This window comes from Microtus oregoni, unplaced genomic scaffold, assembly GCF_018167655.1.
Source record: "Microtus oregoni isolate MIOR12 unplaced genomic scaffold, Mior012 000008F_ref0000371, whole genome shotgun sequence".
Lineage (NCBI taxonomy): Eukaryota > Metazoa > Chordata > Mammalia > Rodentia > Cricetidae > Microtus > Microtus oregoni.
In genome coordinates, this window is record NW_024543067.1 from 55,866,627 (window position 1) to 55,885,454 (window position 18,828).

An 18,828-nucleotide genomic window follows, 5' to 3' on the forward strand; every position below is an offset into this window, starting at 1 on the left:
TTAGAATACAAACACTGGAGAAGCCTAGAGCAGGGCCTCCATCTGTGCAGCTATTAGGGAAGTCTTACATCCCTGCTAAGTCAAGTTCTCTAAGTGTGTCTCTGGCGCAGTAATGACTACACCTCTGTAAGTAACCCCTCACCTGTTCTCCATAATAAACACTCATTCCCCAGAGTGAAGGTTGGTGAAACCATGCCTCTGTTTCTTGTTAGGAATTTAGGACAAGGGGTAGCTATTGGCTATATTTCTCCTGGGAAGGAATTTTAACAGTGCATATTAAAAGGCTAAAGTGCATGGAACACTTGTAAATATTGTGTGCACCCACTTGAGGAATGGTGGGAATGGCTGTACAGGATAGCAAAGGGAATAACAAGATTAAGACCAGATACAGTGTGATGTGCTTAAAGAAGCTTGTTCACATAAGGAAAAAAGCAGAAATGATTGAGGATCTTGAGGATCTTTACTAGGGGAAAAACGTGACCAGATTCACTGTGACAGCTAACATTGGTAACAGTGTAGATGAAGGTTCCAAACTTTTGATGTTGCAAAATAATGTCATCTACAAATGTATTGACTGTATTCACAGCTGTCCTGGGAAATGTGTGGCCCACAGGCTGCAAATAGACATACCTGCTAAAGAATGGTGACGTGAAGATAGCAACTCCAGAGGCAGTGTAGACATTCAAGATGAGGACCAGTTAGAATATCATCAACCCAGAGGCAGTGTAGACATTCAAGATGAGGACCAGTTAGAATATCATCAAGTCCAGAGGCAGTGTAGACATTCAAGATGAGGACCAGTTAGAATATCATCAAAGCAAGGAAGTGAAGAGGAAAAACCTGTAAGAAATAGTTACACACCTTGTAGTAGTAAAGAGAAGAGAGTGGAGAGTGTGTCCAATAGGTACAGTCTTCAAAATGCAGGGAGGCCTGCAAGCTCATGCTGTTGGCCACCAGTGCAGTCACTATAGCAGGTGGTACAGAGAATGGGTAAGATACACTGTAAAGAACTTTGCATGCCCTGCACAGGGTTTGAGGTGATCTTACATTTTAAACAGTACTTTTTATAATACTGAGTCATATCATTGGAAGTATACTTTACAAAGTTAATAGTTTCCCTTCTGAATATAATGAACAGTAAGACATTTAATCTCAAATTTACACTAATAGAAAATACTATCATTTCCATTCTATTGATGAGAAAAGTCATTTGGCAGAGAAAACTTCCCACTGGTACACACTCCTGTCCCACACCTGCTAAATGATAGCAGGCAAATTTAGGCACTCGTAACTTCCCTTACTTCCCTTGATTTTACCCAACCAGGGGTCGCAATAGGATGGCAAGTAGCATTTCTAAAGGCATAACTGTCTAGACACATTGAATCAGAATGTCTTTTGGAAAATGGACATTTTCTGTATTTTGCTGTATTTTACTGTTTTATTTTATCTTGCTGTATTTTACTCATGACTGAGTACTGCAGGGAACACACATAGGAAATCATAGCTGTAGTTCAGGCAAGGTGGTAAGGACCACACAGAAGCAGCAGGAAGAAGAGGAGTAAGCATTTAGAAGTTTAAGAGGTAGGGTTGGTTTAACAAATTTTAAACAATGAGAAAGAATCAAAGTTGAATCCAAGGATTACTAAATTGAGTATTTTCTTAACAATTGGTCCCTGCCGAGGCACTTAGAAGGTAAGTTTGCAAGCAAAACTAGAGTAAATGAGTGTCCTTAGTGAATTTGAGGATCAATAAGTTAATCGATTAAAGATGTTTTAGCAATATAAAGGCAGGGTTTTGGAGTGCTGCTCATGTTAGTGTCTTTCCTCACTGCTCTTTCTAGGAGTTCTTAAAACTCCAAGAATTCCCATTTTACAGAGGTTAATATTATGTGTGATGCAGTCTTGCATAAGCTGCACCTACCCTGCTGGTGTCTCATGATATACATGTTATGTGCTGTGAAACAAACCATGGCCACTGGGGCATTGGTTAGTAGGCATTATGAGCATTTTTCTCCCAGCCATTTAAGAACTATGAGGTGCACCAGGCTTTTTCTTTTAGGTTACCAACCAACCAACCAGCTCCAAATCCGGACACAGAGACTTACTGTTAGTTTTATGGGGCTTTTGTTTTATTTGTTTGTTTTGGCTGAACTAGCTTAGGCTCATTTCTGGCTAGCTCTTTTAACTAAATTAACTTGTTTCTCTTTATCTACCTTTTGCCCTTTATCTTGCCCTTTTACCTTGTTTCTGTATATCTTACTTTCACTGCTTCTGGCTGATGGCTGCCTGGCTTCTTGCACCGGGCATGTCTCTCTCTTTCTTGTCTCTCTTCTCTCCTTCCCTCTGGAGAAATCCAGTGTAGATTTCTCCTCCTATTTATTCTCTCTCCCTGCCAGCCATGCCTATTTTTTTTTCCTACATAGCTATTGGCTGTTCTGCTTTTTATCAGACAATCAGGTACCTTAGGTAGGCAAGGTGAAGCAGATGCAACCCATCTCTACATTGTAGTAATAAGAGCGGCGGGGCTACGTCCCCAGCACCCCGGCTGCCTGCTTGGCTAGCTTATGCCCCGAAATAATTACACGGACACTGTATTCTTTTAATCACTGCTTGGCCCATTTCTATCTAGCCTTTTCTAGGCTAATTCTCACATATTAATTTAGCCCATTTCTAATCATCTGTGTTGCGCCCCTAGGTGCGCTTACCGGGAAGATTCTAGCCTATGTCCATCCTGGGTCGGAGCTTCATAGTATGCATCTGCCCAGGAGCCAGGAGCATGGCGTCTCTCTCAGGCATCTGCTCCCGAGAGGAGAGCTGTCGAGTCTGAGCTCACTTCCTCTTCCTCCCAGCGTTCTGTTCTGTTTACTCCTCCCATCTATCTTCTAACCAATAAAATGGGCCAAGGCAGTTCCTTTATTAGCCAATGACCTTCCTCCATCACTACATAATTAAACACACATCCTTACATCATTAAGCAAATGCAGCATAAACAAAAGTAAGCCACTTTTACACAGTTAAAGTAACATTTTTGCAGCATAAACAAATATAATACATCTTTGCCTAGTTAAAATAATAGTCCACAACAATGGGGATCTCAGAATGTGCTGGGTATAGTCTGACAGGAAGTGATGGAGTCAGACTAAAGAATTCAGCAGGAAGGAAGTGGAAGAAAGACATTAGGAGGTAGAACTACAGTGTTAAGGGTATAGCAATTCTATCCTCAGGCCTAGGAGCCTTGCCTAAGAAGGTGATCTTCCTAGGCTACGTGGATTTCATTGCAAAATACAGTTATGGAGACTGGAGAGGGGAATTATTTAAGAAGTGTGCAGAGAATCATAAAGTCAGAACTATTGTCTCTGCATAACTGCAGGCATCATCCTCTTTCATCTTTACTTCTCTATCCTAGATCCCTTGGGAGGAACCCCTTGAGGTACCCAGACTGAAATGCATTAATGCCAATGTGAGGCCTAAATGGTGTAATAACACTCAAGAGCCAGGAAATGGCTACTGCCTTGGAACCAGAGGACCAAGACCTTTGGGAAGAAGAAGGAGTCATGATGGTAAAGCTGGAGGATGATTTCACCTGCGGTCCAGAGTCTGCCTTGCAGGGGGATGACCCTGTGCTGGAGACCTCTCACCAGAACTTCCGACGCTTTCGCTACCAGGAAGCATCTAGCCCTAGAGAAGCCCTCATCAGACTTCGAGAGCTTTGTCATCAATGGCTGAGGCCAGAGAGGAGGACAAAGGAGCAGATCCTCGAGCTGCTCGTGCTGGAGCAGTTCCTCACCGTCCTGCCTGGAGAACTGCAGAGCTGGGTGCGCGGCCAGCGGCCAGAGAGTGGCGAGGAGGCCGTGACGCTGGTGGAGGGTTTGCAGAAACGACCCAGGAGACCAAGGCGGTGGGTGAGGAGGGGGAGTCCTGATCTGTGTGATGTGGAGGGGGCTGTTTCCTGAAAGACTAGATGCAGGGAGAGTATGAGGACCCCGTAAATTATCTTTTAAATTTTCCTGGTTCTGTCTGGGTTGTGTATAGATGCATGAGCCCCATCAGGGCAGGGATATATGTGTGTGTGTGTGTGTGGTTTCTAGGGTTTGGATCACCTGCCTGTGCCACTGAAGTTGGATTTTTTAATTTCTTTGTATGTAGAACCGTGGGGTCCTCAGAAAGCAACTATTAGACTTCCTTGAGGTTCACCTAGACTCTTAATCCCAAAATCCCTTTGCTAGGATGTTAATCTGGGGAAACAAACAATAAAAGAAGACCTGAAATAAGGAAAGATGGAAACCTCGGGACCCCAGATGGCTGAAATAAAGTTTAAGAGTAGAAAAATAAAATAGTTCCAGTGTGTCCTGTCTTGTCTTTGCGAAGATAACCAGTTGTTCACATGCCTATTGAATTTCCCTTCCTCATCTGATTCCCTCTGGGAGTGTTCCTCCTAAAATAACCCCTGATGACAATTTACTCCTGACTCCATGGTGACTGGAAGTTAAAATTTTTCCCAGGTAACCGTCCATGTTCAGGGCCAGGAAGTCCTGTCAGAAGAGACACGACCCCTAGAAGTGGAGCCAGAGTCCTCCAGTGAGCAACAAGATCCAACACAGACCTTGACCCCTGAGCAGCCCCATGAGGAAGCCCTCAGAAGCACAGATCTGAGGATATCGGAACAAGAGAGCTTGCAGCATGACGGGGAGCGCCAGCCTCTGCAGGAAAGTGGTAGGAAGAGACCTCAGCAAGAAACAGAGATTTGGGCAAAGTGAAGTGGAAATGGAGGGATGGGGGTTCTCCTGTATCACACAAGCTGGAAAATTCTAATGGAAAGAAAGCCCAGAATCTTGATGCTGAGAACAGAAAGAACCAGCTAGACCCTGCCTCAATATGGGGCCACATTTAAATAGTGATATTGGTGAGTGCTCCTAGCTATCCAATGAGGTTATAGGTGATGATAGATAGGATAATTGACCTTAGACCAGTTTCTTGATTCTCTTAACAGAGAAGTTAAGGCCACTTTATAAGTTCACTGTAGGATGCTGCTGACCTCTGTCTCCTTTTTTCCCCTTAGAGGTTCCAGTGTCCCAGGATCCAGACCTTCCTACAGAACAAGGGTCTGGAGACCCAGGGATGGTTGCTCTTCTCACTGCCCTCTCTCAGGTAAACCCCAGTTCAAAATACATATTTGAAGATTTGTTGGGTGTTAGCCATATGCTGAACAAATTGGGGATACAAATGTACACACTTAGAGAGTACTAAGTCTTCAGTTCTGTGGGTACACGGGATAGGAAAAGAAACTGTGTCAAATTAAAGAGTTGTTTTCAACTCCAGTCTTCATAGTCTCTTTATGTGCCAAAGGTACTACCGAAAGGTACTAAGTGGGATTATTTTGCAGTATTCAGTACAATTTTGAAGTCAAGTGGGTTTTGTTTATCATTTGTAAGAATGGCTAACATGACTGTTGTGATATTCAGGAGCTATCCCCCTTGATAGCTTCGGATCCTTTCTTGATCTGAAATTATGTGGCTGAGAAAAGAGGATAGAATTCTTTCATGTCTTCCTTGTTCTGACTGTAGCTGAAAATAGATGGGGTAGTTTGGGAAAGATTCCTAGAAACGATGAATTTTCATAGAGACCCCCCCACTGAAATACCAGCTAGGAAGTTGAATGATTTAAGATCTGTCTTGGATTTTAAACAATACCCTGAGGAAGAATGAAGTCTGGCCTGAGGTTGGAGAGCAGAAACAGGGTCGATGCTTTCTTTCCTCAAGTGCTGAAGGTTCGAAAGCAGCAGCAGTGGGAAGCAGGCTCCCCAAAGGAAACCCTTCTGCCTGCTAGCATTCCCTTTATCTTTGGATGACTCTACCCCAAAACACAGTAGGCTACCTGAAGCATCACATCCTGATTGGATCCTTGTGTCATTTCAGGGACTGGTCACATTCAAAGATGTGGCTCTCTGCTTCTCACAGGATCAGTGGAGTGATCTGGATCCAACACAAAAAGAATTCTATGGAGAATATGTCTTGGAAGAAGATTGTGGAATTGTAGTTTCTCTGTGTAAGGAGTTGCATGTATTTCAGGGCATTCTAGCCACAAACATCTTTTTTTATATTGGAGTATGGGGAGGCAAAGACCTTGGACCACATGAACTAAACTTTCACTTATGCATGCCTACCACACAATGAGATTAAAGATCAGTTAGCTCAAGAAGATGATATCCTTCCAACTGAAAGGAAGAAGTAAAGATGCTTGGGAAAATTAATGGGAGAATACTGTTAGTTTTTTGAGCTTTAATATTTAACTTTTGAAGTAAACATGAGTTCTGAAGCAGTGACAGCAAAGATCATCTGCATTCCTCAACAAGAGGGAAGGAGCAAGGCTCACAGCAAATAGTTACTAAGGCACAAGAAATGTAGAAGGTGGGCGGCAGGTAGAGGTGCCAAGCTGAAGACTAGTAATAGCTGACCGGTTAATTGACCTTTTTGCTCTGCCACCTACCTACCAGTCCATAAAAATCTGCTTCTAACTTAGGCAAGTATTGAACCAATCATGATGTCCTTTGTTCTTATCTCTTGAGCAGCATTTCCAATTCCCAGACTGGATGATACCTCCCAGATTAGAGAAGAAGAGCCTCAGGTCCCAGATGTCCACGAATCTCAGGAGCCTGCAGAAACAGAAATCCTGAGTTTTACCTATACAGGTAAGGAGCAGCAGACAGCTCTGACACCGCATTGGACAGCCCCCTCTAGTCAGTGTGCCTCTTTTCTCCTCGGCCCTTTCTCGTTGGTTCCCTTTCATTATTTTATCCTCCACTTTTTGTGATGGTCTCACTTTTTATTTTATTTTATTTTATTTTTAGCCCAGGGACTAAACTCTCAATCCTGCCTCATCCACCACAGTGGCCGTACCCCATACCCACTCACTGGTTCTTCTAATACACCATCCACACTAATGCCTTTCTCTGAAAGACAGACCCTGTCTGTCATTAGCCTCTTCTACACCCTCCCTCTCCCTGCTATTTATTAGAAAAACAATTAAAAAATCTCTCGTGGTATAAAAGGTTTTGTTATCATAGCTTCTCCTTTCTGTTCTTGCCCCTTCTTTAGGAGACCTGAGTGAAGATGGGGAAGGAAGTGTTGAGCAAGAAGATACACACAGGTCTATTTTGGTAGACCCAGAAACTCACCAGACTCCAAATTGGGAGATAGTCTTTGAGGGTAATACAAGTAGACTTAATGAAAGGAGATTTGGCACAAATATTTCTCAAGTTAATAATTCCACAAAAACTAAGGAAACTACTCCTGGTCACCCCCAGGTAGCGAGGCAACACCACTGCCCTCTATGTGGAAAAAGCTTCACATGCAATTCTCATCTTATTAGGCACTTGAGAACTCACACAGGAGAAAAGCCCTATAAGTGTATGGAGTGTGGGAAAAGTTATACACGGAGCTCACATCTTGCCAGGCACCAGAAAGTCCATAAGACAAACCCTCCTCATAAACATCCTCCAAACCGGAAGAATGTGGATGCCCCTCTGACCCAGTCGGGGGGAAATGCCCGTGTAGAAAAACCGTATAGCTGTGATGACTGTGGAAAACATTTCCGTTGGACTTCAGACCTGGTCAGGCACCAGAGGACACACACAGGGGAAAAACCTTTCTTCTGTACTACGTGTGGCAAAAACTTCAGTCAGAAATCTGTGTTAACCACACACCAAAGAATCCATGCTACAGGCAAGCCCTACTCATGTACGGACTGTGGAGAGGACTTCAGTGACCAGAGACAGTTTCTGACACATCGGAAGACACATGTGACTGAGGAGCTCTTTCTCTGCAGTGAATGCGGGCGCTCCTTCAACAATAGTGCAGCATTTGCCAAGCACCAGAAAGGCCATGCCTCTGTGAGGAACTGCCGGTGTGATGAATGTGGTAAAAGCTTTAGCAGGAGGGATCATCTCGTCAGACATCAACGAACACACACTGGAGAAAAGCCTTTTACTTGTACTACCTGTGGGAAGAGCTTCGGTAGAGGGTATCACCTAATCAGGCACCAGAGAACCCATACGAGAAAGACCTAGCTATGTGCCGTGTGTGGAGAACGTTGTTCAGCCCTCAGCTGGGATGGGATGGACTCTGTGGTTAACCCTAGGAGACCTGTTCTGAGGCATCTCTTTGACCTAACCATACCATATGTCACCTCTTCCAGAACTCGTCAGCTGTCCTCAGTCGAGGCTTCTCTTTCACAAGCATGCTCCTACCTCTACATCATGGTGTGAAGTAGGAGATTTGGGACTCTAAGAAATTTTTGCTATTATGTTTTGGGAAACCTAGGCTGTTCTATATCCTGAAGACTACTTACCAGCCTCAACTTCTTTGTGACCAAGGATAAGTAAGTTATTGGGTCTGATAAGGGACCGACCTAAAGGGGTCTGTCCTCCCTGGGCTCCAACTGTAAAGCACATAGCCCTAATCTTAAGACAGGAATTCTGTGTCCTGAGAGATTTGCCGCACACTGATGGGCCAGCTTCAGGTTCCCACTAAGTCACCTCTTCACTTAGATGCTGGAGACAAGGGGGAGAGTGATAAAGGACAAGTCCTTGAGGCTACTGCACAAGGATTTTGGCAAGCTGCTCCCTTCCCTGTTCTCAGAATGACACCAAGTGCCATACACTGCTACAAAAGCGGGTCTGATCGAAAGCCTCCTGGGGTGCACCACCCCCCCGTCTGGATATGCTTGTCTTTAGCTTTCCTGTGATCTGGCTACTGTCAACTTTGTACCTTCCATGCCTACTGCAGGAACAATGTAGACTGGAGTGCTGGAGAATTCAGCGTGATTAAGGCCTGGCAAAACCCATCACTTCCCCACGTAGTGTTTCAGTGCATCCTTCATCTGGGTTGTGAGAGGGAATCTGAAGCCCTGTTGGCCTGGAAAGGCGCCATAACGTTATCAGTGCACAGTCACAACTGACTGGCTCACTGCATTTACGTAAGGAAACTAGAAAAGATCTGAAACCACTTTGGAAGATAGGAAACAGCTGTTGCCACTGGCCAAGACTATTAGGACGATTCTGCCACCTTGTCCTTAGTGTTGATGCCTCAGTTCTATCATGCAGGGAAGATAATGAACCCTAATATTTTGAACCCTGAGAATTCACCAGACGTAAATGGATTTTTTGTGTCTGTGTTATTTGGGTTTTTTATACACATATTTTCATTTTCATGTAACTGTGAACTAAAAAGTGGTATCTCCTGGTAGCCCAAGGGTCTTTTGCCTGTTTGAGGTTCCCTCGTGTGTCTGGCTATCTGGAAAGGACCAGGGAGAGTTGCTCCAGAAATGGAGTATCGGGTGTGGAATTAAAGCATGAGAAGGTAGATGGATGTGTGTGCCTGCTTTCTTCTGCTCATTTCATGATAAGGAATCTGGTGGGTTCGCAACAGAGCTTCCCAGCCCTAACATCCCAGTAAGGAAATTCTCTTGTGATGGCCTAGTTGAGTTTTAGGGTCAGTCAATTGATGTCAAAGTGATACTTGGAGCCAAGTGCCCCCATTTACATTTGCCTGATCACCTCCTGGAGCTGCAGCTGTCTGATGCCTCTGAAGGCTGTTTCTGCTTTAACTAGATTTAAAGGACAGAGATGCTTTCCACAATAGTGAGGGCTTGGAGTGGTTAGCATAGTTCTGGGTACAATGTGTACACAGAGGGTCAAGCCTGCAGCTTGCACAAGAGACTAATATTCTGGCGTTTGTCAAACATGCCTCTAAAGTGTAAGCAGAATTTGACCTACGAGAAATGCCACTCAAAAGATAGTCTAGTACTTTTATACCAGTGCTTTCAAACTAATCTCTTAAGGGACATGGAATACACTGGAAAAGAAACTGGGTTTTCTCTAATTTGTCTGCTTGATTTTGTTAAGTAAAAAAATCTGTCAAGACAAATCTCCAGAAGGAAAATGTGAAATTGATGTAGTGAGGGGAAACAGCATTTCTATTGTTGTCTCTGCAGTTTCTTACGCTGACAGTGGCTCTCTGTCCCATTTATAAACCACTGTGTTTTTTTTTTTTTTTTTTTTGATTTTTTGAGACAAGGTTTCTATGTGGTTTTGGAGCCTGTCCTGGAACTAGCTCTTGTAGACCAGGCTGGTCTCGAACTCACAGAGATCCGCCTGCCTCTGCCTCCCGAGTGCTGGGATTAAAGACGTGCGCCACCACCGCCCGGCAACCACTGTGTTTTCTAAGACTCCTAATTCTAATTGGAGAGACACTCAAGCTCCCGAGTCTGAACACAGTCACAGTGGAGGAGCATCAGGACCAGTGATGGGACCTCAGGTAGGGAAACAGCATTTCCACTGACCCTAGGGCCAAGCACAAGATGCTCCTTCCCAAAGGCCCACTTCTAGAATTAGTGAAGTCCTACTGTCTTTTGTAAAGCCTAAAGGAAAGCTTGTAAGGCTTTCAACATTATATAGAAAAGGTTATAGTCAAATAAACACAATGCCCATGTTGTTGAAGCCGGGGAATGATGTAAAGAATGACTAGCTTAGGAATAACCAAGAATCACTCATCATAACCACCACAAAGTACCAAGAGAGCAAAGAAAATCTGCTCCAAATTAGAAGCTGATGGATTCACGAGAACTCCATGAAAATTCTCAACAATTGTATTAGCATCAAGTCATTAAAGCCAAAACCTTCACAAAGTCTTGCTGCCTCCAGCCTCCAACTCAGATGATAGATTTAAGAAAATGTGTATTATTTTCACTATCTTTTTTTGTTTGTTTGTTTGTTTTGTTTTTCGAGACAGGGTTTCTCTGTGGCTTTGGAGCCTGTCCTGGAACTAGCTCTGTAGACCAGGCTGGTCTCGAACTCACAGGGATCCGCCTGCCTCTGCCTCCCGAGTGCTGGGATTAAAGGCGTGCGCCACCATCGCCCGGCTTTATTTTCACTATCTTAAAAATATATATATGCCTCTGATTCTTCTGAATCTGGCAGAGGCCATCTGCTGCAGATCGGCTGGGAGAGAGCAGCCCCTAGATTGCCCCGCTGCACATTAGGTGCAGTTACAGGGCGTTTTCATTAACCAGGCTTCCAGAAATGACAATCCAAATGAGAGCTCATGGAGCCCCATGATGGCTTTGTTGAACAAAAGCAAGGCGGAAATAGCAGCTGATGGCCTGCTTTGCAGGTTAATAATCCTGCAGCCTTCTGTACCAATCTTTTATAATTATTAGCATATAAACATATTAAACAACTTTAATATGACCTTGTCATTCATGAACATGGTGTATTTTGATCATATTGGTGTGTGGTACTTTTTCTCGTTCCCTCCCACTCCTGCTAATGCCCGTATCTTCTCAGCCCCCATCTTACGTTCATGTCAATGAGTTTAATCAGTGTGTTTTATAGGAACATGACTGCCTTACCAGTGGCTATACCACTGAAGGAAGTGTCTCTGCCCCATCAACCATTAACTATAGGTAAATAGGTAGGAAAGGGAGGGAGCCCACGATTCCCTCCCCATTGTATAACAAAGTATTGACAGCTTGTATAACTAAGCTTGTGAAAGTGATAACATGCTGTGCATTTAAGAGTGCAACGGGCATTTGTGCCAGGGAGTCAGTTTTCCAAACCATTACCACCAGTCTTTAGTATATAGATTTATTTAATATGCCCCTTGTGTGATGTACTGAGCCATGGAAGTAAGATAACATTTATAAATGGCATTCAACAGTCATTTAATTCTCCATACTTGATCAGATACGAGTTTGTAATAACTTCTGGCCACTGCAAAAAGATGCTTCTCTGATCAAAACTGACAAAAACATTAAATATGAACATAAATTTCTTTAGGAGGCAATTTGACAGGTACATCATATACATTTAGGAAAAAAAAAAAGAAAGAAAGCAGAAGCTTCCCCAGTATGGCCTATGACCTCATCAGACACAAGTTTTTGTTGTATTTACAGTACCAGACTTGAATTCCTTTCTGTCCAATCAGAAAGGGGACGGTTGTTCCTATAACAGATTTGACACTACTGCACCAGTAGGCTCATCCTATTTAGTGATTATTGTACACCATTGAGGTTGATGTTGAGCTTAAGCCCCACTAAACCCCTCAGGATTCAGAAGGATCACTGTAGCAGGTGAAAATAAGCTCTCAGGGTAAATGAACTAAATTAACTCACATAAGTCTTTTTATCATGTTTCCGTTTATTCTTCCTATGCTCTCCCCAATGTTCTCTGGATGTTTCCTTCATTAATGTTCCTCACCGTTCTACCCATGCCACAAGGTTTCCAGTTTATATACCCACACAGACATAGGTAACAATTTTCTGGTAAATAACAATGATACCAAGCATGTATTTCTTATGGCTAACAGGATGGATAAAAGACTGACAAGGTAGGTGCCTTATGTCTCAGATGTAGCAGGACTGAGAAGCTCCCTGGCAGATATTGGGAGGATTAGGATGGAGCTTGGCCCCCAGGCTAACCATCGGGGTGCTGTATCCACTGGCAGCCAGGTAGGAAGGAATTTCCTTCTCTGGGACTGGTTTAGTGGCCCAAGCTTTTTTCCTGTATATTTTAGGGATAAAGGTACAAACAGTTAATTTCCTAGACTAAGGCCTTGTGCCAAATGAAAGGTGAAGGTAAGTACAGAATATTAATAGCTTGTTAGGGTAGAGCAAAGGCCAGTAGATTCCACCCTCCTGGTTGACTGGACCGCCCAGACCTGTTTATTAGTAAGAGCAGACATGCTGTCTCTGTTCAGTGCCTTCTGCTTAGGGCTCCTTTCTCGTCAATAAGTCCTATCAAAAATGATAATTGTGGGTGAGGAGATTATGTAGATTTATGTAGATTTGACTATGAGAACAAAGGTTTGGTTGAGTAAATGCTTTCACACCAGGGCCCCACAGGGTGAAAAAAAGGCATCAAGTCATATTGCTACATAGACAAGAATTATGGGTGAATTTAAGTCATAAGAGCTAGTTAGTAATAAGCCTGAGCAACAGGCCAAATAGTTTATAATTAATATAAGCCTCTGTGTATTTATTTGGGGCTGAATGACTGAAGGACTGGAACTGGGCAGGACAGAAACTTCTATCTACATGCCTCATTAGAGCCTTACTAATTTCCTGACTTCTATGAATACACAAAATGAGATATACATCTCTAAAGATTCATAGCTAACATTAACAAATGAGAGAAAATACATTGTCTTTTTGTGTCTAAGTTTTCTGAACCAGAATGATTGTTTCTAGCTCCTCCTATATACCTCTATTCTTCGGAAGATGGAAAAGTCAAAATGAAGGGTAATGAGGGTGAGGCATCAAGATGGTTCAGTGGCACCTACCACCAAGCCTGATGACCTGAGTTCAATTCCCAAGGCCCACATGATAAAAGCAGAGAACTGACTTCTATGAGTTGTCCTCTGAACTTAGTCACCCAAACTACAGTAAAAGCAACAATACTAAGTCAAGCCAGATAGACATATAATTAAGCAGTCAAAGTCAATTCAGCATCCACAGAAGAAAATGCAAGAGTGTAGGATAAGCTCTGCAGTTTAAAACTCCCTATCATAAGAGTAGTAATAATATATGAAATAAATAAAGGAATGGTGCAGGGAAAGAGGAAAGGAATTAAATAAAAATAAAGAAAAATGTGAGAAAGAAGCAAGAGATTAAAATGTGATTCTACAATAAATAAAACTAAGTAAATCTGGTAAAGATAAGAATAATAATGCAAATAAGTTAAACTTATGCTAGAAATATAATAAGAAGGGAGGAAAAATGGGTAAAATTTCAAAAGTTGACAAAGAAATGAAGGAACCCAAACCACTGCCTGCCTGGCACACTTGATGTTTTCAGATGTCAACTAGCATGGAGCCACCCTTAAAGAATGAGAAGATTCTTAAAACTGAGAGTGCTCTGGACCCAGGATCAGAGTCCTAGTCCTGCAGAAAGAAGACGACATGTACCAGGGAGACAGCCCTGGAGGCCAAGCCATATGCTGCTCATGCCTGTGTTAAAAGTTTCACTACTTCATCATTTTCCCTTTATTAGCTTGTCAGTTGTAGTTTTAAAACACTGTTTTAGTGGTTAGCCTAGACATCACAGTACATTCCCCTGATTCCTATTCTCAAAAATAGGAATAGTCCTTCACCTCTTCTTCAGTGATACCTATGCTATAAGCCTTTATACTTGATCTATTCTCTCCATCTCAATCATTATTGCTGTCATGGATTTTCATATAATCAACCCTGATGTAATTATCAAAATATTTACCTATTCTGTGGCTCCACTCTCACTGTGTTTCACATTGCGCTCAGTATTGACTCATGGTTTAATAATCCTTTCAAAGAACCAACTATGACAATTCTGAGATTGCATCTTATACCTATCAGAATGATCAAGATTAAAAAACAATGATGACAGCTTATGCTGGAGAGAATGTGGGGTAAGGGGAACACTCCTCCATTGCTGGTGGGAGTGCAAACTGGTACAGCTGCTTTGGACATCATACAGTATGGCGATTTCTCAGAAAAATGGGAAACAATCTGCCTCAAGACCCAGCAATATCGCTGTTGGGTATATTTCCAAAGGACGCTCAATCATACTACAAGGACATGTGCTCACCTATGTTCATAGCAGCATTATTTGTAATAGGCTAGATCCCCAACACAGCCTAGGTGCCCCTCAACTGAAGAATGAGTAAAGAAAATGTGGTACATTTGCACAATAGAAGTATTACACAGCAGTAAAAAAAATGGCATCTTGAAATTTGCAGGCAAATGGATGGATCTAGAAAAAGCATATTGAGTGGGGTAACCCAGATCCAGAAAGACAAATATAATATGTATTTTACTCATAAGTGACTTTTAGACATAAAGCAAAGAAAAACCAGCCTACAGTTCACAACCTCAGGGAACCTAGACAACAAAGAGGACCCTAAGAAAGACATACATAGATCTACATAGAAAGGAGAAAAAGACAAGATCTCCTGAGGAAATTGGGAGCATTTGGTGTAGAAGGAGATATGGGCTGCTTCCTGCCTCCCAGCTCCTGGCCACCGGCTAGCTTTATACCCGAAATAACAACACACAAACTGTATTCATATAAACACTGCTTGGCCCATTAGCTCCAGCCTCCTACTGGCCAACTCTCACATCCATATCAACCCACCTCCATTAATGTGTGTAGCACCATGAGGTGGTGACCCTCCAGAAAGATTCTAGTGTACGTCCATCTTGGGCTGGAGCTTCATTGTGTCTGCCTTAGAGAGAGGAGAGGCATAGCAATTGCCTCACTTCCTCCCAGCATTCTGTTCTGTTTACTCCGCCTACCTAATTTTCTGTCCTATCAAGGGTCTAGGAAGTTTCTTTATTAACAAATGACCTTCCTCCATCAATTTGGGGATCACTGGAGGAGGTAGAAGGGGGGCGAAGAAAAATGTATAGTTCAATAAAAACAATAAAAAAGAGCAATGACTGCTCTTGCAAAGGACCTGAGTTCCCAGCACCCACATTGGGTGGCTCACAACCACCTCTAATTCCAGATCCAAAGAACATGGTGTTCTCTTCTGGCTTCTGCAAGCACTTGCATGCATGTGCACACATGCACATGCACACACACTACCACCGCCAACAACAACAGCAACAACAATGAAACTTTTTGAAAAGTAAAATTTAGAGAGATTAGTGGATGGGAGGGAATGGGTACTGAGGTTTCCTCGGGTGGCTGAGTCCTCCCTCTGTTGAGTCCTCCCTCTGTTGAGTCCTCTCTCTGTTGTCCTCAAGCCCTGACAAGTCCCCTTCAGGTTCTAACTGAGTCACCAACCTCTTTTATTTTCTAGTGTCAATTTCATATTGGACCCAGAAGCAACAGTTCCTAGGCAAGACTTCCTGATTTCTATCAAATGCAACCATGAATTAATTGGGTAAACAGTAGTGAATGTTTATTCTTGACAGGTCTTTCCTCTATAGATTATTAAATAAGGTTCTCTGGACTAAATCCACAAGGTCTTGGGGGTTCATGTTGAAATGGCTATATATGAAAATGGCTGCCTTGATGAGGAATAAGGAAAAATGATAAAATGAATCATTGTGATGAAGAAAGGCTACTGACTGGGACCAGTGTCCAGTAAGCTGTTTTGAGTCAGGAGAAAGTGATAGTTTTTTTCAATAGTGATTGTTATAAATCAATATTATTTGGTTCTTCAGAAATATCTGAAAATGTTGACCGGAAATGGTAGCTCTCACTCAAACCCAATATTATCTCTTATTGGAACAACAAACAAATAAACACATAAATAAAAGAGTTTACAGGTGGCTAGCAGATCTAAAATATAGTTATGAGATATGCAGGTTTGAGACAGACTCATTTTAACATATACAACTTTGCCTTGTTTATTCCTTTAATTTCCATTTTGGCATACACTATCTTGTATGTGATGTATTTTTATAAGATTTATTTTATTTTTAATTGTGTGTGTTTGAGAGTAAGAGAGAAAGTGTGTGTGTGTGTGTGTGTGTGTGTGTGTGTGTGTGTGTATGTATGTATTCACAAGTGCAGCTGCCTGTGGAGGTCATTGGAGGATGCTGGATCCCTTGGAGCTAGAGTAAGTCATCAAATATGGTACTGGGAAATGAACTTAGCGAGGAGTCTTTTTTAAAAAGAATTAGTATATTCAGCAAAGTTATCTTTTAAGGTTTATGGGAAATAACATTTTCAAAATAAGTACAAATTAAACAATTTATGAGTACTAAATAAGTATTGTAGTTGATAGTTGAACAAATCCTAAGCAAAGAAGAGTCACAAAATATGAGAGGTCAGGAAAGCATAAATTTCCTGAGAAAGAAAGGAAGAGAGAGAGAGAGAGAGAGAGAGAGAAATAAGAACTAGAAAAGAATCAAACATGTCTGATTCAGTGAACAAGCAAATCCAGAAATTGAAAGAGTTAAGAGTTTCACAGTATTTAAACAAACCAGGAAAATAATTCATACAATTATACCAATCAGCAAAACTTTCAGTTAATGGATATGGAATAAAAAGGTTTCCTCTAATACCCACACTCCAGGGGGTGACCCTACAGCCATACAAATACAGGAAGGACAAATTTCTCTCCGTGGGTTAGAAAGAGAGCATGAAGTTGAAAGACCATGGTGGAGCAATTGGGAGGAATTAAAGGTGATCTGTGACAGATGGGTTGGATCAAAATACATTGTACGTGAGTATGAAATTCCCAAAGAATATATAAAAATACATTTTAAAAAGAATTAACTTTAAAATGTTTTAGTATACCAAATACAGGTTTGCGTTATTACATTTTCATTCAAGTATCCCGTTGTACTTTCCCATATTTACCCCTATCACCCTCTGACACTCTCCACCACCACTTCCAACGGTCACGTCCTGCCTCCAAATAGCTCATCCTGTGCTTTCATAACATGTTTCTGCATGTAACCGAATACACTTACTAATTGTGTTTCTCTCCTCGACTTTACCCCCACTACCATCTGGATCCCTGATGGAGGAAGGTCATTGGCTAATAAAGGAACTGCCTTGGCCCATTTTATTGGTTAGAAGATAGGTGGGAGGAGTAAACAGAACAGAACGCTGGGAGGAAGAGGAAGTGAGCTCAGACTCGACAGCTCTCCTCTCGGGAGCAGATGCCTCAGAGAGACGCCATGCTCCCAGCTCCCAGGCAGACGCAAGTGATGAAGCTCTGACAAGGGATGGACGTAAGCTAGAATCTTCCTGGTAAGACCAGTGCTCACAGATTACTACAGATGGGCTGATCAGGATATCAGAATTAGCCAGTAAGGGCTAGAGCTAAAGGGCCAAGCAGTGTTTAAATGAATACAGTTTGTGTGTTGTTATTTCGGGCATAAGCTAGCCAGGCAGCCCGGGTGCTGGGGACGCAGCCCCGCCGCTCTTATTACTACAGATCCCTCATCATCACCCTCCCTTTATAAGCCTACCTTCTGCCGTATTTACACACATAATCTAGGTCATGCTATTGAGAGAAGGCATAGATTATTGGTCTTTCTGTGCCTGGTCTATTTTATTTCACATGATCCCCAGATTCATTTTCTTGAAAATTGTTGTGAGATTTTGATCCCTTTAGTCAGTTGCTTTGGGGGATTATGAACTCTCGGGTGGGGTCTTGACTGCTTCAAATCTCTCACTCTTGGGTGTTCGAAGCAGAGCAGGAAGTCTGCTATTGGTGCTCTTCACTGTAGGCCCATATTTTGGTAAGGCACAAGAGCCATTAGCCTGGTCTGAGCTAATCTTGTAACTCTGTAGACAAGTTGTCTCTGCCTTAACAATAGCCAGGATGTGTTGCTCTTAGCTTCTTTTGTTAGAATGTAGATTACCTAAGAAGAGATGTTGACTGAAGCTGATGACTTAAGAGTTTAGAGGTTTGGTGCTTCCTCTCTTTGTAATTTGGAGGATGTCTTATAGAGATGCTAATTCATGGCCTACCTGACTGCTAGATGAGGCTGTGACTTGAGCCGAGGCACCTGGTTGCCTAGGAGACAACCTAATGTGTTCCCCCCCCCCCCCTCAATTGATGTGGATATATAAGATGTTTGGAAAATAAAGAGAGATCTGGCCTTTCCATGATGACCGTGTAAGCCGTGTCAGTTTTATTCCTCGCGACTCCATTCCAGCTGAGTTAGGGAATCTGTGTTGGACCCACACGGGCTCCGACACTTCACCCCTGGATAGAACCACTGGACGAAGGTAACTGGGTCAGTGGTAGCGTCTAACCCATTCTGTGTCAGTGAGGGTTTACCCCTGTTTTATACCTAAATACATTCTCAAGAACTTTTACCAGACTCTCATG

At 42.6% G+C, this 18,828-nt stretch overlaps 1 protein-coding gene across 2 annotated transcripts in view; it reads left to right on the forward strand.

Annotated features, from left to right (window-relative positions):
* Znf202 (zinc finger protein 202) overlaps window positions 1-9,348 on the forward strand; it is a 34,250-nt gene extending 24,902 nt beyond the window's left edge. Inside the window, exons 2-7 of one of the 2 annotated variants that reach the window (XM_041657435.1) lie at window positions 3,406-3,901; window positions 4,502-4,712; window positions 5,059-5,147; window positions 5,915-6,044; window positions 6,568-6,687; window positions 7,094-9,348. In XM_041657435.1, the coding sequence (XP_041513369.1) occupies window positions 3,500-3,901; window positions 4,502-4,712; window positions 5,059-5,147; window positions 5,915-6,044; window positions 6,568-6,687; window positions 7,094-8,064 (1,923 nt within the window). In that variant the 5' untranslated portion in view covers window positions 3,406-3,499 and the 3' untranslated portion in view covers window positions 8,065-9,348. Of the gene's footprint in view, window positions 1-3,405; window positions 3,902-4,501; window positions 4,713-5,058; window positions 5,148-5,914; window positions 6,045-6,567; window positions 6,688-7,093 lie in introns of those variants that run through there. The other variant, XM_041657436.1, reaches the window with a different exon arrangement.
* Window positions 9,349-18,828: the final 9,480 nt, after the last annotated feature.